At 56.6% G+C, this 24830-nt stretch overlaps 1 protein-coding gene across 1 annotated transcript in view; it reads right to left on the bottom strand.

Moving 5' to 3' along the window:
• Positions 1–24741, bottom strand: part of CUL4A (cullin 4A) — a 41711-nt gene extending 16970 nt beyond the window's left edge. The window contains exons 1-10 of the mRNA XM_032314231.1: positions 24531–24741; positions 23923–24038; positions 15529–15632; positions 10287–10356; positions 9052–9125; positions 7065–7227; positions 6609–6698; positions 5348–5430; positions 2509–2576; positions 1236–1354 (exon numbers count right to left, since the gene is read on the bottom strand). Coding sequence (XP_032170122.1) covers positions 1236–1354; positions 2509–2576; positions 5348–5430; positions 6609–6698; positions 7065–7227; positions 9052–9125; positions 10287–10356; positions 15529–15632; positions 23923–24038; positions 24531–24681 — 1038 coding nt within the window. The 5' untranslated portion in view covers positions 24682–24741. The remainder of the gene's footprint in view (positions 1–1235; positions 1355–2508; positions 2577–5347; positions 5431–6608; positions 6699–7064; positions 7228–9051; positions 9126–10286; positions 10357–15528; positions 15633–23922; positions 24039–24530) is intronic.
• Positions 24742–24830: the final 89 nt, after the last annotated feature.

The following is a 24830-nucleotide window of genomic DNA, read 5'->3' on the forward strand; positions in this document are numbered from 1 at the left end:
TGTACTCAGTCGACTCCTGTCCGTTAGTAGAAGGAACACGTATGTTTCTGGAAACGTGGCCTTGGTACAACCTACACATCCACTTGGGTGTCACAGACGTAGTGGACAGACACCGTACGGCCAGCAGGGCTGGGACTTTCTGCTCTGGACCCTTCTGTTCTAACTGCATTTAAAAATAACATACACTCACTGCCCAGGGTCAGCTTTCCTGTGACCGACACACGCCGGTGTTTCGTCACTGTGACTGCTCATCCGTGATGGACGCGCAGCAACGGACTTGCACGGCCTAGACAGACACCTGTCAAGGGGCACCTCCCATGTTCAGTCCCGCTCCCTGCGGCTGCTCACACACCCTCGTTCTCCAGCAGACTTCCCGGACCGCGAAGCCCCCATGCTGCGGTACACATCTGGGGAGGTACGTGCGTGCCCGAGCGGTCCACGTGGGCACAGATGTGCGATTTTCAGACTGTTCCACACAGCGGCATGCAAGCCCCCCATCACCCCTTCTATTTACCGAAGTTTTCCTTGTGATAATTACAGGTTGCACGCAGCAGAGTGAAGAGAACCCTCATACGCAGCCTACCAGCTGCCCCAGATGCTAACATGGGGCCCAACGAGAGAGCAGCACTGCAGCTGGGGTCTGAGCGCTGGTGCCCCGCACCCACCTTCTCCAGACTGCCCCAGTTCCACCTGCCCCCCCAGCCGTGGGGGTGTAACCTATGGCCAGGGTCAGACGCTGAGCCCTCCGACACAAGCACCCTCCTGCCACCATCCTGTAACCACACGCCAACATGGCAAGAAACGCCAAAGTGTCGTGAAAATCGCAGTCCTGTGGGGCTAGGACATGAAGCGGCATACACACCAAAGGGGTACACCAAAACGCGTAAGAATTCTCATGGGTGAAGGCCTGGGGTGCTTAAAGAGCAGAGTCACAAAACTGGCGACCCTTGAAAATCATGGCTGGACCTGGAGCTCAGGGAGCTCACGAAAGGCAGACCTTCATCACAGCTGGTTGTACGCGGTGCCTGCACTGCTGGCGTCATCCTTAAAGACAAAGGTTTGCGCCAGCAATCTGGAAGGAAGTGTAGGACTTCTGTCTACCCATGCAGCTGTCCCACGAAAACCACGGTGCCTGCAGACTGCCCAGCTCCTCTGCCAGGCGCCACACACCCTGGAGGTGGAGTGTCCCCCCGACGTGCGGCATGGCCACGCCCCGCCGAGACGGCCCCACGCACCTTGATGTAGTCGCTCCAGTGCTGCAGCAGGACCTGCTGGCCACCCTTCACGCGGCTAAATAGCTGGTACATCTGAGTGAGGTCGGGCACTCTGTTCTCGTCAAGCAGGTGGTCCAGCCCTGAGGCGGCACATCAGACAGAAGCACAGTCGGTGAGCACAAGTGACGCGTGGCGTGCACCGTGAAAACCCCAGCCACTGCAGAAGGCAGGGGCTGGGGCTGCTCTGTGCACGCGGGCCGGGCTCTGGGCTCGGACCTGACCCTGTTGGGCAGGGCCGTTTCCTGAGCACCCGGGCAGCTGTGTTCCTTAATCCGTCAGGTCTCGCTCACACCACGGCCTGACCAGCGCGCCCCAATCGGCCCCATGTTACCCATCATGTAGTTTATCGCTCAGAGAGCGGATCTGTCGCGGGGCGGGGGGGGGGGGGGGGGGGGTTGGTGTGTGTCACCATGTCTCATCTTTTAGCTGATTGTTCATTTTTCTTATAATTTCTAATTTCTGTTTATAATTCTGGGCCTTCCCATGATTAAGCTTCATGGTCTCCAACATCCTGAAGCAGATCCTGTAGCTCCAAGGACTTCCAAACGGTAACAACCAGCACTTGGACGCACTACACAACGTGCTAGGAGACGTGAGAGCCATGCCCACTCGGACACCCAGGGCAGGAAGCACACTCTGAAGGGCAGGAGTGGGCCAGGAGCACAGACTGAGCCGATCCGGCAGCTCACGGTGGCTGTGAGTCATCGGCCCCCCGGGCGCATGGGCCCTACGACGGACGTGGTGGGAGAGGGCACGGCCTGGTCGGCGCTGCCGCACGCTCGCTCGTCCAGGAGACCCAGGACGGAGACGCGCACTCTGGTGCGAGTCCCCAGCCACAGGGCATCACCCACGCAGAGGGCGTGGGGAGGAAGTCCCCGCGACAACCCAAGGGCCTGTTCGAGTGGCCTACACCCGCGGTGCTCTGCACGGGCCAGCGCCACGAGCACGGCCCGGCGACGGAGGACGAGCACCACACGAGGACCCAGCGCGAGCTGTCTGCGGTCGGTGTCTTGGCCGCTTAGGCTAAGGGCACCCTCCGTGGGATTTCTACCACAGGCCGCTCACTACTTCTCGGAACTCATTTTCCTTGAGAGCCAACATGTTCGTCATTCTCCATGACTTTCAGCGACTGTCGTATCACAATACAAAACGTCCTTTCCCTTGTTAAGTTGTTTGCTTTCTTAATATATCAAGGACGGTCATTCGGTCTGACAGGACAGTTAAGAAAACCTACCTTTGTGCAGAATTGCTGTTAAATGTTCTCCTAACAGCTGCTTCTCCACACAAGCAATCAGCGGCTTCCTGCGCGAGCAAACACCCGTGTCAGAGATGGCGCGCGGGCGTGACGTCGGGTCTGTGCCCACAGACGTCCCGGGACTCCACCAGAGCCAGGCGGACGCCACGACAGCCACTCCCTCCGGCCGAGAACAAAGTCCCCGCCATCCCAGTGGGCTCGGGAGTCTTTCTAGAAATGGTCTACCGACTGACACCAAGAGACAGGGGTTCAGGGCGGAGGAGACACCAGCACCCACACAGACAAGCGCCCGGCGCCCCTCAGTTGGCAGTTTTCTAAAGGAGACTCTGCCCTTTGAGCGCAAGGCACCCTAGCTCCCCCCACTTCCACTGCACGGCCCGCCCCACTCCCGGCCCCACTGCCCTCTGCATGGACAGGCTGTCCCCTCCCATGACCGCTTGTCGAAAACCCTACTTCTGGAAGCTCCGACGTGAGGCTCACACGGCACGAGTGCCATGCAGAACAGGCTGTGAGCCTCTGAACTTGCGCTAAGTGGCCGCTGCCCTCACAGGGACATGCGAAACCACCCTCCCTGGGTCCGTCTCCCACAGCTGCTCTCGTCCTGGCTGTTTCCAAAGATCAGAACATGTGCTTTAGCCCCAGGGTTATCATCGGGGGCACTTTCCAGAGCCTCTGTTCATAAAGAGCTTCCCGACAGAGTACCGTGACCCTCGAGAGAGAGAGAGAGGAGGGCCAATGCTGGCTCCAGCCCCCAGCTCAGGCCTCCTGAGCAGTGGAGGGAAGGAGGAAGGGCCGGCCAGCACCTTCCCAGTCTGCCTCCAAAATGGGGAGCAGGGCCATGGGCTCTGGCGGTGAGGTCAGAGGTCAGAGGCAGAGCAGGGAGGGCCAGCAGCGTCGCCAACCCCTGCCCGGCCGCAGCGGGACCGTCCACCTGCAGACTAGGAATAGCGCTGCTGTGACTACCTGCAGACAAGTTTCGTGGGAACGTATGTTTGCAGCAGAACAAGCACGTCGGAAAGGCCTGTACCTCTGCGGAGCCCTTGGAGGGCCTACCAGACCGTCCTCCCCAGCAGCTGCGCACTTCCCGTGCCTGCCGCCGGGGCACGAAGCTTCCGTCCCCACAGTCTCGCCGAGGCTGCGTACTGCTTGCCCTCTGTAACCACAACACCGTTCTGGTGGGTGTGAAGCGAACTGTGCTGTGGTTTTGGTGTGCACTTCCCCGATGACTGCTTAGCAACTCGTCCTGTGCTCATAGACTCCGCCTCCAGGCAGGGCATGGCCTAGACTGTGGTTCTGCAGCGTGGGGAACCCCATCACAGTTTTGACCCCGCCAGTCCCCATGATGCCTGCCCTAGCCCAAGTGTTGAGGCTGGTCCCGAGCTAAGGGCAGATACTACAGACTCCTTGTGACCAAAGGTTCAGTCCTGGGGAACTCACTGCCTTAGCACCCAGGTGCCCGAAGACTGACCTCATAATCCACGGTGACAACTAACTGATTTGGTGAGAATTCCTGCCAACCAACAGGAGATCAGCTCCTTCCCACCCTGAGGGTCAGGAGTCCTGGGGGCACATAGATGCCCTCCCTGGGACAGGGGCAGCCAAGTGACCTCGCCATGCTGTGGGTCACGAGGTGTGGCAGGAGGCAACACCCTGCTGCTCTCAGGCTCACTCTCCCGGGCGACCGGGCACCACACTCAGACTGGGGGCGGGGGCCTTGGATGGGGCACTCCGAGCCCAGCCCTAAGGCTGCCGCGGCTTGTGTGTCCTCAGTCTCCCTCTTCTTGCCTTGACAACGACTTTATTCGGTGATCTCTGAATCCCGCAGCAGGCGGTGCTCCCACCCACCCACGCCTGGGCCTGGATCTGAGACACCCCGCACGGCCTTACTTGGAGAACTTACACACACTCTTCTAAGCAATGTATTTTTAAAATGGGCACGAGCGGTTTAAAATAGAGCCTACGTACAAGAGTGCACCAGCACACACAAAACAACAGGAGCCCCGTGCCCAGTGCTAGCCGTGCCAGTACCCGCCCCGCAGCTCCCTGACTCGACCTGCGCCCTCATCCACTCGTCCTTCCCTCCCCTACCCGGCGCCTCGCGCTGCCCCCCCGCTGGGACTCTGTGTCCCTACGGCACCCGCACAAGGCTGGCCCGGCTTCAGCAGGACTGCCCCCGTCCGCAGGTGTTGCGCTCCCCGGCCCCTCAAATGTCCGAACAGACCCTTCCTCTCCTGACCCTCTACTTCCGGTCTGTGCAAAGCGCCGCAACTCGGCCTCTTTCTCTCATCCCGCCTGCTCCAGGCGAGCCCCACGTTCCGCACGTGGTACCCTGCGGTCTCTTTTCCGTCTCATTTCCGTCCTTACCCCCTCACTCGAATGAAGATGAAGTCGATGTGCAGAGTGAGAAACACACCTTCTCACAATTTCCCCCTTTTTACTTTTCCCCAACTACTTTCCAATTTTCAGATTTACAGCCAACAAAACTAGATGAAGAGAAAATCATGGGACTTAGTAACATAAATAAAAACGCCAGCTACTGCAGAAGTCTCACAAAAGGATTACAATCCAAACTGTCCACCATTCAACGATACCCCCGACTTAATCAGATCCCGGTCTCTAAACTCGAAGGTTGCCAAGCCCCTCCGTTTGGGTGAAATCTCACGACGCAGCACCTGTTGGAACTCACAAGCGCGGAATGGCCGCAAGTAATACAAGCAGGACACGTGAACAACAAAATCACCCTCAGCTACTGCGCGCCAGCCCGGGGAGCGGCTCGCCGCGGTCCGGCCGCAGGGCCGAGAAGATGAGCGGTACTCACTGTGTGCTGTGGTCTAAGTACGTGATCACGCGGTCTCCTTCTTCCTCTAAGCGCTTACTTACATGGTTAAGATACTCTGGAACCTTCCAAACACAACATTTAAGCATGTCAGTAACAAAGACTCTTTTTTCCTTTTTTCTTAAATAACAAAGATTCTTGGTATTACCCAAAAAGCTAAAACATTGTGGTCCTTACAAAAGTTGTTTTAAAAAAAGCAAAATATATATTCAAGCCAAATATGAACAAGAGGAGTGGGAGAAGTGGAAGTAGTCAAGCGGGAGGAGCACTGCGGGGAGGAGCACTGCGGGAGGGGCGGGTGCACAGAAGAAACCTTCCTGGGACTTGGTTCTGGAGAGCAAACTGGATGTCTAGAACAAGGGACCGGACCGCACGTCGCTGCTGTGTCCAGCTCCCAGTGCAGCTTGGGGACAAGGCCACGGGTCCCCTCCCACCACCAAGGCCCCTAGGGCAGCCCCTGGGTCGGCGGGTGCAGGCCAAGCGCCGAACGCATCTCCGGCCCACAGAGAACAGGGTCAGCAAAAGCTAATCAAAAGAGTGCGTGTTTGCTCAAGGACGCCGAACAGCCTGGCTGCAGACCTCACAACGCACTTCATGCTTCCAGGGGCAAAGGGCATTCCTGCCCTCGCCAGATGGCACGGGAGAGGCCCCAGGACACGGGTCTCGGGCATTTGGACCTAGTGGCAGGGCAGGGCTGGGTATGGGGTGTGAAACTCCCTCTCCAAACCAAGAAGAACCGACAGCCGGTCTACTCTCTACGACAAGGGACCTTTGGGGACAGCCCAGAGGAGCCTCCTTCAGTCCCTGCTCTCATACTTTTGAAACTGTTACCAAGATTTTGGGTTTATATTACTATTTCAGGTTTTTTCCTGTGGTTTTCCGTATAATTTTTTCAGTGACTCACACAAAGGAAAGACTTGGGTATGACGTATCTTTCCTATTTCAGATTTAACTTATTCTCTTGCTTCAGTGTGGGTCATTTTACACATTTCAGAAGCAACTTTACTGGCCTTTTTTACCTGGGGCGGGGGACAGAAATAAACAAGTTTCTAAGTTAGAAGAAAAAAATTAAATCTTCACTGTAGTAGGAATGAAGCTCATTCCCCCGAGAATTTCAGCTAGATTGTGGCTTTCAGAAAATTCTAATAAAATGTTTATGTGGAAAGACAAATTTTTAGAAATTACATTCAGATAACAACTACAAAACCAAAAAAAGTGATTTAAAAGTACTTCCTTGTCTCACCTCTCTTTCTTGCATTAATCGCTGGCCTTCTGCAGCATATAAACAATTAGTTTCTTCCAAAAATTTCAGTTCAAATGAATCTTTATATACCTAGGAAATGACCAAAGTTATTGCTCGATTACAGCAAAGAAACCTACCTCAGGAACAGCTGACGTACCCGACTTCCAGGGAGCCCAGTGGCGGTGACCTGCCCTGACTCACGGCCCCTAGAGCTGCACCCGGGCGGCAGGGCCGGCTCTGGGCTTGGGGACCCTGGCAGCCCACACCACCGGACGCACTCTCTCCTCTGGGAGTGCCGAAGGCCCTCGCCCTCTCCCTGGGGCGCTGGGTGTGTGTCTGAAGGGCTCTCTTCTGGGGCTGGTGGCACAGGCCTAACTGAGCTTCGTATCCAGCCCTCGACCTCTCCTGGGTCCGCCGGTCTCTGCGGGAGTAGGTGGGCCGGGGCGGGGGCAGTACCTGCAGGTCAGACAGCATACTCAGCAGACTTCTCAGTAAGCTGCGGTCCACCGCCTCGCCGTTCCTCTCTCGTTCGATTAAGAGCAGAATCCCATCGATACTTTTACTCTGAACCATCTTGTCGCTAATGATGTGGTTTCTGAAGAGTTCCAATCCCATGTCCCTGTATGAAGAGTAAAAACAAAACTGTACGTTAGCTTTACTGTTTAGAAGTCCGAGGTAAAGCTACGAGCTACAGTGACTCTCACCCTGAAAGTGTTGATCTAACCCCAGATCCCTGTGCCGAGCCCAGCTCTGCGTCTCCGTTTTCGGCCGGTCTAGCGTGCTTTCTGTTTGCTTCCTTATCAAGGCTATTTCCCGGGGTGTGTCAGGCTTGTCACCGCAAAGTCCATCAATCTTCCAAACACCGTGGCTCACATCCTTCTTCCCAGGGTGGATTTTAGGCATCTCCACCCACCCAGCACCTGTCGCTCTCCTGCTCTCTGCCATTGGTGAGCAGGACGTCCTGTGAGCCTCATATCCCCGCCTCCCCCACAAAGCGCTCCTTCCGGGTACCTCCCGTTCCCACACAGGCTTCCTTTTCTTCAGTACCAACTCCTTCTGCCTCAGCCGCATCAGCACCCCCGCTCACTCTGCGAAGCTCAGGCCCCAGGGAGGCCGGCCCTCCCTGCCTGGGCGGCTCTCGCGCACCTGCAGCCTGAGTCTGGTCCTGCCAGGAGCAGCTTTCCCGCCTGCTGCTGTGGCCCGAGACCAGCATCATCCGTGCTCTAAGTGGAGTTTCTTGTCTCTAATGACATGATTCCGTTAAACTGTGTTCATGAACCAACAGTTCAGACTAGGCAGCCCAAACAACCTGGGAACAGCAAATTATGGGCACTCCCTGCCTCAGTTTCTCCATCTGTGAAACGGAGAAAACGATCATCCGTCCAGAGCCGTACTGCAGACTCGGGATGCCGGCAGGGCTGGACCTCTTAGGACAAAACTTGCACACACCAGCTGCCATGCTGTTCATGGCGTCCCCAGCACAGCACCCTGTTTCTCTGAACAAAGGCTGCCCTCTCTGCCCGGGGCCGGCAGGATGCAAGCCCCCACAGCGTCCAGTGCCTCGCATACAGGAGCAGAGGCTAGGGAGGGCAGAGCGGCAAGGCGGACAGCGGCACCGAACAAGGGGAGGCTTTTAAGGAGTGTCCAGAACTGCACAGACGTCAGGTACTAGAAAACGAAAAGCATCCATGGGCTCTGGCAAGCAGGGGTCAGGTCAGGGAGACTCAGGTCAGGGGAACGGATGCTAAGGAAACTGGAAAAGCAAGCTGCTCTGTAAAGAACTTGGATTGAAAGGAACAGAGGAGAGCCCAGGAAGAGCCCACAGACGCCACGGGCAACCAGTCCAGTCAGGGCAGGCAGGGCTTTGTGAGGCAGCGGCGGGCACCCCGGGGCCAGGCAGCGCGGCGGAGGGCGTCTGCACAGGGTGTGGAAGTGGGTGACAGTGCGGCATCCCTGAAAGATGCCGCACCGTGCACAGGCAGACTGAAAGGAGGCCTCTGTGCGTGTGGCCGGTCAGCGGGCGGGAGGCGTAGGGGGGGCGTCAGGACCCCGCGTCATGACCTCACCAGCCTCGGCCTTCCTCAGAGCTTCACTGGACCACTGGCTGGACCAGCTTCTGGATGGTCACGGAGAGCCTCGGCCCCTTGCTCCCGGCAGAGGGGAGTGGTGTGCCGCTGGCCCTGGACAGCCCTGACGCGCAGCGCCCGGTGACAGAAACGGGCCTCCCCACAGGGCCGCCACGCCGGCCTGCCACCTCCATGGTGACGCTCAGTGCAGGCCGGCCGGGGGCCCGGAGGGGCTCCCCTGGTGCGGCCCTGCCCAGCTCTGCCCCCGGGACTAAGGTCCAACTGGGTCTGGACGTGTGTGCTCGTGGGTCTGGCGGACATAAAGGATCGGACCGAAAGGCAGCCGCAGAGGCAGCTCGACCGCCCCCAACACTCACCAGATAGAAGGAAGCATGGAATTCTGAAGGACGTACGTGCGGTCCAGAAACAGGAAGATACTTCTGATCATGATCTGGCGAGCAGAAAAGCATCTGTTTACGTCGCTTACTAAATATCCAAGATTAGGCCTTCCGAATCGTGACTACGGTAGCAGTCTCAAATCTAACAATAACTGTTTCCTGATGTTCCCCACCAAGACCCTTATGACTGATTTTCCCCCATATTTAGTTGTTCTTTTGAGGTTTAATTTTCACCTCTTTTATCCAGAAAATCTAATTATACAGATTTTAAACTATGTAACCTAAGGGCTAACTTGGAAATCTGGTCATCTCTTGACCGATGTGGTGTATCTCATGGGCCTAAAGAGACACTTTAAGCTTCTTAAACCATCAGTCCTTATCACCTTGACACGAGGCTGCTGGCCACGTGTCCGACTCTCCTTTGCAAGCAGAGCATGGAGGGGACAGGCTCGTCAACGGCCCTGGGATTCTCCTGTCACAGAAGCCACCAGCCTTGTGACCAGAGCCTTCCTTCTATTCTGACCACCTACCAGGTGACTATGCCAGAAAAGAGGCTCATTCATTGCCCCTTTTTACCTCACTGAGGAAACAAAAGAATGCCATCCACTCAGCAAAGCCACTGGTCCCGTTTCCACTTCCGAACAGGCCACATGAAGAAACTCATATACATAAGACCAAATTAGAATCAACACGTGCACAAAGTCAAAGACTTTGGCTTTCCAGTTCTAGTAGAAACCTCATCGGGCTTGACGGTCACGCACAAGGCAGGATAAGGAAAACTTCAGAGATCCATTCAGGATTCCTGAGCTGTCAGGCTGGTCTGAAGCTCACGGTAGCAGCCAGCCCCAATCTAGAAAAGCAACTCACACCCTGCTTTCCTCTGCTCTGCTGTTCAACTACATTGAGCTGAATGGCGCCATTTCACCCTAAACAGAGCTTCCCTATCTCAGCCCATGGTCTGGCCCACACCGTCCCCGGGCAGGTAAGGGAAGGTGGATGAGGCCACGCTTTGATTAAAAAGGAAAAAAGACGCTGCATTACAAGGGGCACACCCTCCCCGTTCCCCCACTCCCTTCTGTTCGGCTACACCGGAGGGTGAACAGGATCAAGAGGGCGCGTGCAGGGGAGACGAGGCAGCACAGTGGCAGCGAGGCAGGCCCTGGGCAGCACCCCACACCTGAGGCTGGGTTCGTGGGGACAGTCAATGCACTTACCATCTGTCTGCAATGATCCTGCCAGCACGTGTTAATCTTCTTTAAAAATAAAACACTATCTAGTGAGTCTGTGCAGATCTGCTAAGGAAAACATGCCAAATGCTGGCCAATTTAATTACTGCAGTTTTAGCCCCTTCACTGCCATTCCTGACACAAACACGGCCATCGCTGAGTTGGCAGAGGACCAGGGATGGGGGTTTTCTCCGTCACTCACCTCACCTCAAACTGGTGATCAGCGTGGCTGCGTTCCCCTGCCTTCCCCGCATCCCTCGAGGAGCCCTGCTGCCTGAACCCTGGCCCCAGGCCTCGTGGGTGTGGGTGGTCAGACCGAGGGAGCCGCGCTACCCCGGTGCACAGGAAGCCGGCCGACTGCTAATGGCGCCGGGGACTGGCAGCTCCAGGGAGGTGGCTGATGTCTGACCGAGAGCCTCAGTGAGAACGGATGGGAAACCCCATTCATGCTCCAAACCAGGACCACTCTCAGCTTGATAATTAGAACCTATTTTCTCAGAAAGGTCAAAATAGCGTTTCTAAGAAAAGAGAAACCACATTATGGGTTCCTAGAGCAAACCGCGGCCGAACGTCTGGAGCACGGCTGTCCCAGGTTTGTGCGAAGTTGGGGTCCTGAGCGTCCGCCCGCTGCTGCGTGGCTCGCCAAGCCCCCTTCATGTGCGAGCTCCTCGGTCTCCCCAGCCGCATGGTGCAGACTGCGCTCGGTCTCTGCGGACCAGCGCTGCAGCCGCTGAGGGGGGGGACCTGCGTCGCCTGGCTTCCGTCCCTGTGGTCCTAGCTCCAGGACACTCGACCAGGAATGAGCTTCCCTGGGGCTCCACTTCCTCGGAGACGGCGTGAGGTTAGACATAAAATCCACAGCACGTAAAGGAGAAAAAGCCCACGGCCAGCGTGTGACATGTCGAATCAGACAAACATCAGTGTCTTCAGTTGGCAGGGAGGTGTGCGGAGGGCAGGGCACAGCCAGGCCTTTGGGGAGGGGACAGAAGATCAACAGTGCCCCGAGGGACAGGCGGGCACACCTGCATCTCTTCACACCAGCGAGGCGAGCTGACCACAACCACAGTGGTCCTGGCCAAGCATCTTACTTCTTTCTCTCGAGACTTTGCTAATAAGTTTTTACACAGTCCTAGGAAAGAACTACTAGTTCAATGGTTAACACACTGTTCTCAAAGAAGCATTTTACAACTGCCCACATTTACAGCGGCATACAGTATTAGAACCTTGCACAACAGTCTGAACAAAGAAGAGTCACACGCCTTTTAGACAGGTGCCACTGCAGCGGGGACCCAGCAGCTCTGGCGCCTGTGGCTGCACATGGGCCACTCGCCGTGTGGCCCACACGCTGGCCATCTCCACAGGCCGTCTGTACCAGCTGAGGGCCGAGGCACCAGGGAGGCCGCCCACGCTGAGACACCCACCAGCCAACCTGACCGCCCCGACGGCCCCCGTGCTCTAATAGGCAGGCAGCACCCCGCCCCGCACAGGGTTTCCTTGGCAGAGAGAGGCCCATGTGCTGAGCTCATCGAGAGAGGCTTCTCCTTAAACAGCTGGCAGAGGTCAGTAAGTTCTGGCCACTCCCCATGGAACGCAGTAGCAAGCGGTCGGCTGGGCCTCGAGGGTGGCACACACAGAGCTCCAGCCCTCAGGTGTCGAAACCTAGAGCCTCACACAAGCACCGCCGGGCTGCACGGCAGGCAGCTCACACTTCATGGGTTCCCGACACCGTCCCCTCCTGTCTGGAGAAGGACCAGACGCAAGTGAGGGTTTAAGCAGCCTACCAGCCTCCAGACAGCAAACTAATACCAGTGGCAACAAGCCGACACACCACATTAACAGCTACGTGTTCCCAGGACTGCAAAGATTAAACGAAGAGAAGAAATCAGGAACAGCGCTCACGCCGGAGTAGAAACGTGATCAGGTCTGTCTGTGCCGTGTCTCCTAAAGCAGGCCACTCTGCTCCGCCCACAGAGCGCGCGGCCTCGGAGCTGGCCGGCAGCAGCAGACACGCCAGGTCCACGGATCCGCTCCACAGGACGCCAGTGGTTCGTCACGGACAGCCCTCCCCCAAACCCAGTCTGCCCATCCGAGGGCAGAGAACTCTCGCCTAATGGTTCCCAAAGTTCACAGGTTGGGCGCTTCACTTCCTGCCTCGCTCAGGCCCTCATCAGTCCACAAAGCCCACAGAGGAGAAGCACACAGCGCCCGCCTCTGAACCCCAGCACGAACCTGGGGCCACGCTCCGGCTCTGCCCCCTTCCAGCTGACGAAGAGGGTGCCGTGCCAGAGCAAGGGCCCTGCACGCGGAAGGCCCCTGAAAGCGTGAGCACAGAGGGCCTTTGTAAAGAAGCCCCCCGTGGGGCAGGAAGACACAGGAAGTCGTGAAGCCGCCGACTCGTGCACCTTTCTGCCCTGTGGGCTGCGCTGCTTCTGTGCAGGATTCCAGACCCAACACCCCACGTAAGGCCGCCAGGGCTCCTGCGGCTAACCAGAGCTGTGACAACGTGCAGCTCAGACTCCAAGGACAGTCTGGTTTGCCATTTAGGAAGAGGCCCTCGTGAACCGAGCCCTGGTGCGCGGCACGTCCCCCCCGGTTGCACCGTCCGCCGCCCAGGTTGGCACATGGCGGAGGCAGCGCCTGGGGACGACTCCGTTTGGGAGAAGGGAGTGGGGAGTGGGTAAGTGCAGAACTGATCACATGCGTGAGCAAGCACCTGAGGAGAACCGCGGGACGGCCCCTGGTCTCCCCAAGCACCTCTCCCGCTACAGGCCGCGGACGCAGAGCAAGGTGCAGCCCTTCAGTCAGAGAGCAGCCCAGAGACTGGAGAAACCCGGACACGCGGACCCCGACACACGACCGCCCCAGGTGTCTGGGCATCCACGGCAGCTCTGCCACTGGCCCCTCGTCACACCCGCACCCTCCTCCCGGCAGGCACAGCCCCTCCCCTGCATGACTGGCCGCCCTCTCCTCACCGTGCAGTTTCTGAAATGTGTACCCTCTGCTCCTGCGAACCCCCCCCACCCCGGCCCAGCGTTCAAGCTTCGTTTTCCTGTCTGTTGCCAGGACTGGAGGTCGGGGGACACTGGCCTCCCTTGTCACTGGTCTTTTCCTGCTGGATTGCTTCCCACACCTGCGAGGGCTCTCAGATGTGCAGACGATGGCCAAGGCCTCTGGAGGTACACGCAGGTTCAAAGCTAAGCAGCAGCCCTGAACGCCAGCAGCCCTCCTGGGGCCGGTCGAGCCACAGTGCTCTGGCTCTCTGCGCGCATCTCGTGGCCCACTCCTTCTGGCCGGCGACACCCTGCCCTTCCTGTCCAATGCGACTCGGGTCCCCTCCTCTGGGAAGCTCTGCCCAAGCCGGCCGCCCCCTGCACGGCCGCTCCTGCCCCTGATTCTAGCAACTCAGCATCTCAGAACTCAAAGGGCCTCTCCCTAGTGGAGACAGAAGATGGCGGAGCGTCACTTGAACTTTTCTCTTCTCTGAAATACTCGGTAACTTCTATAAGCACAGTCACAGCCTCGAGGACACGTGACAAGCCCCTTGCCTCGGTCACCGCGCTGTGACTACCGGGAGGGCAGAGAGCAGGCGCGGCAATCGTCTTGCCCGTGTGCCGGCGGCGGGCCGGACAGGAAGGAAGCGCTGCTGAACGAGTGACTCAGGAACGCGTCTGTGTAAGTCACAAGGCAGGTCAGCTCGGAGGAGGATTTCATCAGGTGATCACGCAGTCCTGGACGAGGTCTCTGTGAGACCAGCTACGTGAGGAGTGAGCACACCAGTTCTCCCTCACGTGTGCCTGTCTGCAAACAAGAACTTGGGGATCTGCTGGCCGCTTGTAGAAGCCTGGGTTCTAGCTACCCTTCAGACGCCAGCATCCTGACGTGGGTTCCTGGACTCGTCCCCAGCCTCCGGGACTCCTGAGCTGTGGCACTGAGGCCGGAGGGGTGCCTCTGTGTACCCTCAGAAGACGGCTTTGAGATGTAATGCATGCTGCCCATCTTCCATAGGTTCAACGGTGTGGTCACCGTGGTCCTGAAGGACAGAGCTGCGCCAGAAAATACCGCAGAGCTGTAGTTACAGATGCCGAGGCAAGAGGATCAAAATGGACTCTGCTCACCCACGTCTGCAGAGACCCCTTGCTCGAGGCCGCACCGCAGGGCTTCACGGCCACGGGCAATCCCGAGCCCCGTCAGCAGGCATTAGCACTACGGGGGCTGCCCTGAGGGATTTCCACAAGCTCTGAGAGCTCCCATTTCTCAAGGTGAGGGTACAGGACAGAAAAGATGCCTTTAGCTAGAAAACAAAGTCAGAAATGAACAGGTTCAGGCTACCGACCACAAACGAAGAGAGAGACCCAGAAAGAGCGGCCCCAGACAGGTGCAGCAAAGCGAAGCCCACCCAGGAGGCACGAGGAAGCTGCAGGGGCGGGCTGCGCCCAGACGGCAGAGGCGCACAGGCCGGAGGAGCCCCGCGTCTGGACATCAGCCAAACTCAAACACACCCTTGTTCTCGTGTCGTAGCCTATAACTCCCTCTCTGGACCCTGGGAGGGCTTTGAGCGTGAGGGTCACATCACACAACCCTGTCCAGCAGACCAGAGAGGGGCCCTCTCCTGCTGGTTCAGATGAAGCAAACAACCCTGGTGCCTGAGAGGCCTTGCGGCGAGAAGCCAGGGCGGCCTCCAGGGGCTGAGCAGCGTCTGTTCCGCCACAGAGGAAGGGGAGCTCCGCCCCCACCGCGGCAAGCCTGCAAGGTGGCTTCAGGCGAGACCCCGACCGGCCGGCCCTATGCTTTCAGCCAGATAGATCCTGAGCGGAGAACCCACTGAGCCCAGCCGTGATGCCCCACACACGCAGCTGAGCCTACAGATGGGTACTGGCTTTCGTCGCCAAGTCCGTGGGAACTGGAGACACATCCCAGAAGACAAAAGGATGGCAGGCAGAATAAAATTAAGACACTTTCCAGAACTCACCCTAAATACTTCAACCAGACCCAATAAATGGACACTCTATTGCTTTAAGCAGATACGTAATTTAAATGTTAAAAATTCTACTTAAAAAAAGTCTTTTATATTAGACCACATGAAACGTAAGTTAGGTTTTGTTCTATAAATGGGAATTTTAAAAGCTGTTGTTTTAATATTAAGGATACTCATTAGTTCTTTATCCTACTAATGTTCAGTCTCAAAGGATTTAGGTAACGGACAGAAACCCATGAGCCAGAAAAAGGATATTCTCTGAACTGGAGGATCTGTGCTTGGACGTGATCTTCACAGACCTGGCGCAGCTGCTTGTACAGCGTTGGGGAAACTTTGTGAGAACAGAGATTTTCAACAGCCTGAAAACAAAAGGAACAAGTGAATTATTCACCGTGAATAACAAATCAGGTCTTTAAAAAGCCCTGCGTGTACACACACTAAAGATCACAGCCGGCAGAGAGGCGCCCCGCCCCCCACACGTCCACAAGCACGGGCACAGTTAGGAGCCAGTGCAGGGCAATGACTATCTGAAGCCCGGGGCCCGGTCAGGGCTCGGCAGGAACGGTGACAACAGTGGCTGTGGAACACGGGTGTGACAGTCACATGGTGTGAGCGCACCATGTCTGAGTGGCCACCACACAGCAACCTTCCAACCTGGCCACACACAACGTCACCCGGGGACGTCAAAGGAAAGCCGGGCGCTCCCACTCACTCGTCTGAGGTGAGGGTGCAGGAGAGCTGTGTGAGCGTCACGTGCAACGGGCCGACCCTCGGTGCCCGCCTTCTAAGCGGGGGGCGCAGCCGCAGGCGGTTCCGAGGAACAGTGCCAAGGCCCAGGTGACAGACCTATTTACTGTTCCTCAAGGTCAGTCAGTGATTTACTTACGTTTGTCTCAACGAAGAAACAAGTTTTTCAGGAAGAAACATTTTTTAAAAAATATTTTTGACGCACATCAAAAAAAATTTGTATATTCCCTCCAGTTCCAGTAAAATTTTTCAAATCCCATGTACAATACCAACATCTCATTTACTCCAAAGGAGATACTAAAAGCAAACGTAATTTTTTCTGACTAGTTTTGAGCCATTTAAAACAAATTGGGGATACATTGCCTTGAAACACTTTGGAATCTAAATTTAACTCAAAAACTGTACTCCTGAGAAAATAAAAATAACAAGTTTTTATAAAGCTATTCACTGTAGTAACACTTAAAACATTAATAGTCCTCATACTTAATGTTACACAAAGTGCTACACATTAGCCTGCGTTGAAAAATACAGCAACCGTGATGTGGAACATACGCATACCTTGATGTGGAACATACGCATGTTCAAAAGACTACAAGAGAGCAGAGCGCGGGGGGGTGGGGAGGTGGGGGGGAGAGGTGGCGGGGGTGACCATAAACAGTACGACTTCTTGGCAGGTTTATCATCAGGGTACCGCCACCACCACAGCAAGGGCCCTACTTGTCTTGCTATAGAAATAAAGCCTCATGTACATTCAGTGCTGAAATCCCCCGACTTTTCTTTTCTTTTTTTTTTTTTTTTAAAGATTTTATTTATTTATTTGACAGACAGAGATCACAAGTAGGTAGAGAGACAGGCAGAGAGAGAGGGAAGCAGGCTCCCGGCTGAGCAGAGAGCCTGATGTGGGGCTCGATCCCAGGACCTGAGATCATGACCTGAGCCGAAGGCAGAGGCTTCACCCACTGAGCCACCAAGGCACTCCTCCCCTGATTTTCCTAAACTCTGCGATTCCTTCACTTTGTAGTCCGGTCGGTACAATTCAGAGATCTATCCTTTTCCTTCTTAAAAAACCAAGATAACCCGATGACAAATGCTTCTGCTCCAGTAAGTTAATCATTAGGGGATCCCACAAACATAATTATCACGAAATGTTTTGAATGTAATACATAAAACGTATTTTGTTTGGTAAAAATCCAGGGAAGCTGGAACAAGAAGTCACTGAAGGGAACCACTACGAATGTTCTAGTTCCCGAAGCAGGACTCAGCGCCCTCAAAGCCCCCTCTCTCCAGCTGTGACAGGCTGTCACTGTGGGTTTTCCAACACTGTTTCTCGTCCTATCTGGACAGACTTGCTGTTCACCTGAAGCACACAGATTCGTTCTGTATTTAAGCCTGAGGACTTGGGGGCCTCTTCAACCACAGGCAAACCCAGAGGAGCCGGGTTAGCCATGGGTGCTGTCCTTCTCGAGTCTCTGCTGAGTCACTGCTGGAGTCTTACATTACAGGGAGCACAGAGGGCGGCCCCACTCGCAGGGCCCTGGCAGACGTCTCTGCCCAGCGCCGTCACATGGAAGCCCCTCCCCAAACCGAGGCGTACTTTGGATTTAGGAATGCCTTCTCTGGCCTACAGAGTACTCAGTCTGACCTGTACGGGGTGGGGGGGGCGTAGGGGGGTGCCTCTGACATTCCCTACTCATCTTTTCAAGTGTCCTAACAGAGAAGAGGAATTTGGCTAATCCAACGATTAGAGGTGGGCAAGTAGCACCTGTGTGAGGATAAAGGCTCCCGCTTGGCGGCAGACACTGCTTGTCTGAACGGCCCACAGCTCAGCTCTCTAATCTAAGTCCTCCAGGCCTCCACACCCAACCCCTTCAGGCTGCTGTCCGTGTTAGGACAGCCGAGCAGGGCAGCATCAAATGCCTATTTATTTGCAGGGCCAAGCCCTCAGCCCCAAGCGACGCTTGTCCCTCGGTGGCAGAATGCCCAGCCAGGCATGCTGCGGGGTGGGGACAAAGCCTGGCAGCCATGCAATGCGGGCACGCGGTTCTGGCCGCTGATCTGCTTCACGTAAAGGCCTTGAGGACCAAAGCTGAGATCAGAGAGAAAAAGGAGTAAAAGATGCCACAGTATGAAAAATCACAAAAGTGAGAGCAGGCCAGCACTAGGAGCTGTTTAAGTAGATGAGGGGAAAATGAGAAGCTCCCCCAGCCCTGGAGAAAACCACACCTCGGGCCAACCCCTGTAAGGAAAGGCGCACCGGCTGGGGCTCCCGGCACAGCGCACCTCGCAGCGAGAGTGCACAGCGCTCCTCGCACAAACAGGCACGCGCAGATCAGGGCGGAAGGCGGCAGCGACCGCCCCGCGGTGAGCAGCAGCCGGTCTGGAAGACGGGCCCTACTCAACGGCAGCCCCGCTGAAAGGTGCTGAGCTCACCACCTGGGAAGAAGGCACCGACAGGGCTCTACGCCACCAGATTTCTACCTATAAGAAATGAGTAAAGGAGGTAAAAACTCAATCAGAACTCAGATCCGAGAGAGGGAGATTTGTAGCTGTGTTTACCAGCAGACTCCAGGTCCCAGACGCCAGCCACCTCCAGAAACAACCAGCCCTGTTGAATGCTGAGACTGCTGACTTATGAAATCCTTTCTTTTTTAAAGATTTATTTATTTGGGGGCACCTGGGTGGCTCAGTGGGTTAAGCCTCTGCCTTCAGCTCAGGTCATGATCTCTGGGTCCTGGGATGGAGCCACGCATCGGGCTCTCTGCTTGGCGGGAAGCCAGCTTCCCCTTCTCTCTCTGCCTGCCTCTCTACCTACTTGTGATCTCTGTCAGATAAATACATAAAATCTCTTTTAAAAATTTATTTATCTGACAGAGAGAGAGAGAGAGAGAGAGAGAGATAGCACGCGCACACAAGCAGGGGAAGCAGCAGAGGGAGAGGGAAAAGCAGGCTCTCTATTGGGCAGTGAGCCTGACACAGGGCTCGATCCCAGGAGCCTGAGATCAGGACCGGAGCTGAAGGCAGACGTTCAGCAAACACTTAAGCGACCAAGCTCCCAGGCACCCCCATGAAATCCCTTCTATTAAGCCAAATAGATTGAAGTTTGCAGATTTTCCTGTTTTTGAATAACTTATGTACTGAGTTCACTGTTGGTTAATTTGTTACTTTCTCAAATTAACATCAAGTGATGTCTGTGCGTGTCTACTGTCCAGGGCTTTTCACTCTGTTGCATCTGTCTGAGCCATCCTACTAATGCATTCAATACCTACGTCCACATCTTCCTTCACTTGATTATCACCAGGCAGCGGGATTTCACAGACATTAATCGGACTCGAGACAGCAGAGCCTTCCTCAGAACAACAGGGCCCCCATGATGGCTTTGTGTCTGGGCATCAAAACTGCCAGAAATCAACATCAGCCTTCCCTGAAACTCTTCTTGAAAACGCAGCCTTCGGTTTTCCGTTGTTTCATTACGGTAACAAACAGGACTAAAACGTAGAGACAGGAGACACGCAAGATAAACTTTCTCCCGCAGGTAGTGACTAGAAGGTCTAAACCCCAGGTCTGTGAACAGACTAAAACGTTCTATGCACTGAAAACGTTCTCCTCGTGCAGACTCTCCCGTCACCACTCTTGGCACCTCCCTCTTCACTCAGCAGAGTGACAAAGAAATGACAAGTGGACTATAGCTGACGCCCTGGGGTCCACCTGTGAAAGGGACGCCTTGATGGGGGGTAAGAGACCCCACGCTGAGGAACAATCAACACCAAACCATCTTGAAGACGTCCTCAGAAAACACCCAAAATAACCTTCACGCTTCAGGAAGAATTGTTACTTTCGCACGAGATTCTTCGGCAAAGTATACGCCACACCACCTCAGAAAACAGACTTCATTTCAAAACAAGAGGTCAAGTGCACTGCCTCCTTTATCCCAGACCAGGGAAAGCACACAGTCAGTAACTACACAACGACGTCACTTACTATTTCTGTCCTGCTGGCTTCCAGCAGATCTGAGCAGCTCACTCCGTAGCCCTGTCCTGAACCGCACGGGGCAGGTCTCTGAGTGGCCAGGAGTTTGCCTGAGCCCACACCCCTCGGAAAGTCAGTCAGCGGACCCCCAGTGGGCCCTCCTGCGGTGCCCACACAACGGAACGTGTGATCCCATTTGAGGGGTAAGCCCCTCTGGCCCTCAGGGTCCTAAGACACCACGTGGACACTCAGGGCACTTGCGGTGGTATCAATGGAGACCCTCACGGAACATCCTGCTGGGTAAAAGCTACTTCAAAGTCACTCTACTGAGGAAAACGACGGGAAAGAAATACCAGATTGAGTATCCAGGAAAAGAGGAATAATCAGCTCTACCTGTGCCGCATGGTATTTTCTTAAACTAAAAACCTATGAGGGTTTTGATGTTTGACAGGACTCCTGCTTCTGGTCAAGAAAAAATAGACTAGACTAGCCCTTCTCCCTGAATTTACCAAAAACCACACAAAATACACAAAAGGAGCATCTGTGTGGCTCCATCAGTTAAGTGTCCCAACTCTCGACTTGGGCTCAGGCCATGACTTCGGGGTTGTGAGACAGAGCCCAGTGTTGAGCTCTGCACGGGGTATGGAGTCTGCTTTCTTTAAGATTCGCTCCCTCTTCCTCCCCTCTGCCCCTCTTCGGCAGCACCCCTGCCAAAAAAAAAAAAAAAAAAAGAAGCAGCAGCATCCGTTTTCAAAGCACTGCACGCTGGCCTGTGACAGACGGTGATCTCTGGGAGGCAGAAAAGAAGCCCCAGCACCCCAACTTCTTATACCCCCGTTTCCACGCTGCGGAGTGGGTACCAGGAGCTGAAGTTTGAGTCTCCAAAACAAGGGCCCAGAGGGAAGAGATGCAGCCAGAGAGGAGCTTGCAGACGAGCGAGGAGACCTCAAGGGAGCCCCCTCCCCGAGGATTCAGCAGAGCGATGACCAGGACCTACGTGAGGAAACTGTCAGACTCAGAGACAACAGTGTCTGGTGCCCAGAGAGGACCAGGAATAGCACCTTCCTACAAGCCAGAGTGGAAAACCACATGATACTAGGCACTGAATACTCATTCAGGAAGGGTTTGCCCCAGTTGTGGGGCAATTAGCCTTGGACAAAATACTGCTCTCGTCCTGCCCAGCAAATCTTAGAAACACGACTCTAAAAGATTAAACTGTTCCCAAATAATTTAACAGGTCTGCAGGGAAGCTCAGAATATTTATAGAAATACAAAAATATCGATCACACGTCTGACAATCAAAGATTATCCGACGTGCAAAGAAGAAAACACAACCCTCACTGGGGAGAAAAAGAACTCAAAAGTGGCCTGGAACCAACACTGAAACCGCTATTCTAAGGCCATCCCTAAGCTCGGAAGTTACGCAGTGACAGGGAAGGCACAGAAAAGATTCCAGCTGAGCATCTGGAGAGAACACCGACGCACGAGACAAAAATCCACCAGACAGCAGTCCTGGCAGATGGCGTGCTGCAGAAGATCAGTGACCCTGCAGACAGGAGTGACCCGAACAGCTCTACAGACACTGAAGAAATGTGTCGTTTATGAGCTGCCCGCTAAGAGAGCCAATGTTGGCGATCCACTGGGAGTTCTCTCAAACAGTTAAGGAAAAAATAATACCAATTCTATACAACCTCTTACAAAAAATTAAAAGGAGGGACTATTTGGCACTCTGAAACCAAATGCAAATACAGTACGAGAAAACACACCACCACCTTCTGTGATCACAAATGCAGAAATGAATATAGTATCAGCAAAACGAATCCAGCAACATGTAACAGAATAAGACCCCACTACCAACTCAGATTTATCTGAGGTCTGCAGGACAGTCCCACCGTCTGGAAAGCCAATCAATACGAGAAGCTGAAAAAACGAGTCATACAATCACCTCAACAGGCACCGAAGAATTCACCAAAATCCAAAAGGTGCTTCTGGTAAGTTCTCAGCAAACTGCGAAAGAAAGGAGGTCCCTCAATCTGACAATGGGTTTTTTGAAAAAACCACACCTAACATCATACTCCATGATGAAAGACTGAAGGCTCTTCCCACAGGAGCCCCACAAGGACGTCGGCTTCTACCACTTCTACTCACCATCGTTCTGGAGGGTCTGAACGGTGAGCAGAGGTAAGAGAACAAAACACAAGGCAGGAAGATTCGAAAGGAAGAAGTGAGGGGCACCCGGGTGGCTCAGTGGGTTAAAGCCTCTGCCTTCGGCTCAGGTCATGATCTCAGGGTCCTGGGATCGAGTCCCGCATCGGGCTCTCTGCTCAGCGGGGAGCCTGCTTCCTCCTCTCTCTGCCTGCCCCTGCCTACTTGTGATCTCTCTCTGTCAAATAAATAAATAAAATCTTTAAAAAAAAAAAAAAGAAAGGAAGAAGTGAAACCATCTTTGCTCAAAGGTGACATGACTTTATGTAAAAAATCTGACGGAATCTGCAAGAAGCTACTGGAAGTAGCGTTAGCAAGAGAGCACCATCCGACAGCGACCCATAAACAGTCCTACTTCTACACGCTAGCACGAACCAGAAACTCTAACTTACTCCACCACCTGCAACCACCACCAAAAACATCACACGCTTATGGGTAAATCTCACAGATGAGGTACAAGACTTATACACGGAGCTAAAAACAGCTGGAAATCAGGGAAGACTAAACAGACCCGTGCCCTGTGATCAGCTGGTAGGCGTGGTGCCATCGAGGCATCAGCATCCGTCACACTGATCGAGAACCTGACACAATCCTCACCAAAATCCTAGCAGACATTTCCGCGGAAACAGGCAAACATTCTAAAATCCATATGAAAATCCCGAGGACCACTACACATGTACTCAGGAGGCTAAAGTTTTTTCAAAATCTGAAAAAAACAAGTGTGAGCAAGAACACAGGAGAGCTGTGCGCACACACCTCCCTGTGCAGCACGGGCGGCACAGCCACTCTGCAAACGGACCCACTGCGCACTCTGCTCACGACTCTGAGACTCCACTTCTGGGCCTTCACCCAGGAGCAGTGAACATGTGCCCCGGGAGACTTGGGTGTCCACGTCCGTAACAGCCAGACCCATGACCCCCAACTGGCGATCCCAATGTCTGTGACCCCGAGGAAAGGTGGCCCGGGGTCTCCCCAGCAAGGAGCCGACAAAGCACCGCTCAACCGGCTTGACCCGCCCCAGCACCACCCTGATGGGAGGCGCCAGGCACCGGCAGCTGCAGGACACGGTCCCAGTGCGGGGACTCGGACGGGCGGACAGCGACAGGAAGGACCGCCGTCACCCGCAAGGCCTGGGGCGGGGCAGGGAGCCGAGTGTCCACGCGTCCCGCCGGCGGCTACGTCCTCCACACGCACCGTCCCTAAGCTCTGCCCTGAGACGTGCCCCGCGGACAAGCAGACTCACGGTAACGGAGCCCAAGCGAGGGCGGACGCCCTTCCAGCTGCCCGCAGCGGCCGTCCCGGGGCGGTGGGAGGGCGGGTGGCCGTCGCGGTCCTCTGGGCGCCCGGCTGGAGTCCCCGCGGCTTTCCCAACAGACACACGCGCCGACCTGGGCCGAAAGCGCCGGCGGCGGCGGACCCGCTCGGGGCGCTCCTCCCGAGGGGACACCGGGCCGGCCGGTGCCGACCCGCCGACCCCGTCGAGGGACCCCGCTGCTGCCCGTCGGGCGAGGACCGGAGCCGGCCGAAGTGCCACGGAAACCGCGCCGCCCAGGCCGGCGACGGGCGCGGGACACGGCACCGGGACGCACGCAGCGCCCCGCGCGACCTGGGAGCGGCGCCGTCCCCGCAGGGCGGTCACTCCCGACGCCGTCCCGGGGGGCAGGCCCGCGGCGGCTCCTGCTGGACGCCCGTCCCCCCGCCCCGCCCACGGCGGACCCCGCGGGGCCTCACCTGGTAGAGCTCCTCCAGGTTGTAGCGGATGGACGTGCGGCTCTGGATGGCCCTGACGGCCTCGTGCAGCTGCTGCCACGTGTCCCGCGTGTAGTTGTCGGGCAGCCGCGGTCTGTCTGCGAACGCAGCGCCGCGTCAGCCCCGCCGTCCGGGGACCGTCGCCGCTGGGGACCGGCGCCGTCCGGGGACCCTGCGCCATCCGGGGACCGGCGCCGTCCGGGGACCCTGCGCCGTCCGGGGACCGTCGCCGTCCGGGGCGCTCGGCGGGGCGGCGCGGGCTCACGCGGCCAGAGCTGTCCCCGCGGGCGTCGGCGGCGCCGGTCACCGCGCAGGGGCAGCGGGGCAGCGGGGCAGCGTCTCCCGACCCGGCCGCGGGGCCCACGACGGACACTTCCGCCCCCCCCGACCCCGCCGCCCCGGCCCGGCACTTCCGGCGGCCGCGGGCCCTGACCCCTCCCCGGGACCCCCGCTCGCCGCGGCCGGTCCTTCGGGCGGCCGGAGCCCCCGCCCCGGTCCCCGGACCCCGCCGCCGCGCCCCCCCCCGGGACCCCCGCCCCGGCCCGGCCCTTCCGCCGCCCCCCGCGCCCGGCCGCCCGCCCCGCACCCACCTCGGAAATTCTTGATGACGAGTTTCTTGGAGCCGCCGGCGCCCGGCTTGGAGGCCACGGCGGCCGCGGCGAGGGACGCGGGCTTCGTGAGGCCGTTGGTGTGTCCGACGAGCGCCGACAGCGCGCCCTTCCCGGGGCCCTCGTCGGCCATGGCGGCGGCCGGGGAGCAGCGCGCGCCCCGCCCCGTCCCGCCTCCCCGGCCGCGCGGGCGGGCGGGCCTCGCGTCAGCGCCGCCCCGGCCGCCCAACCGCCGCCCCGCCGGCCCGGCGCGACCCCGGCCCCGGCCCCGGCCTGACCCCG

Source organism: Mustela erminea, chromosome 15, assembly GCF_009829155.1.
Source record: "Mustela erminea isolate mMusErm1 chromosome 15, mMusErm1.Pri, whole genome shotgun sequence".
Lineage (NCBI taxonomy): Eukaryota > Metazoa > Chordata > Mammalia > Carnivora > Mustelidae > Mustela > Mustela erminea.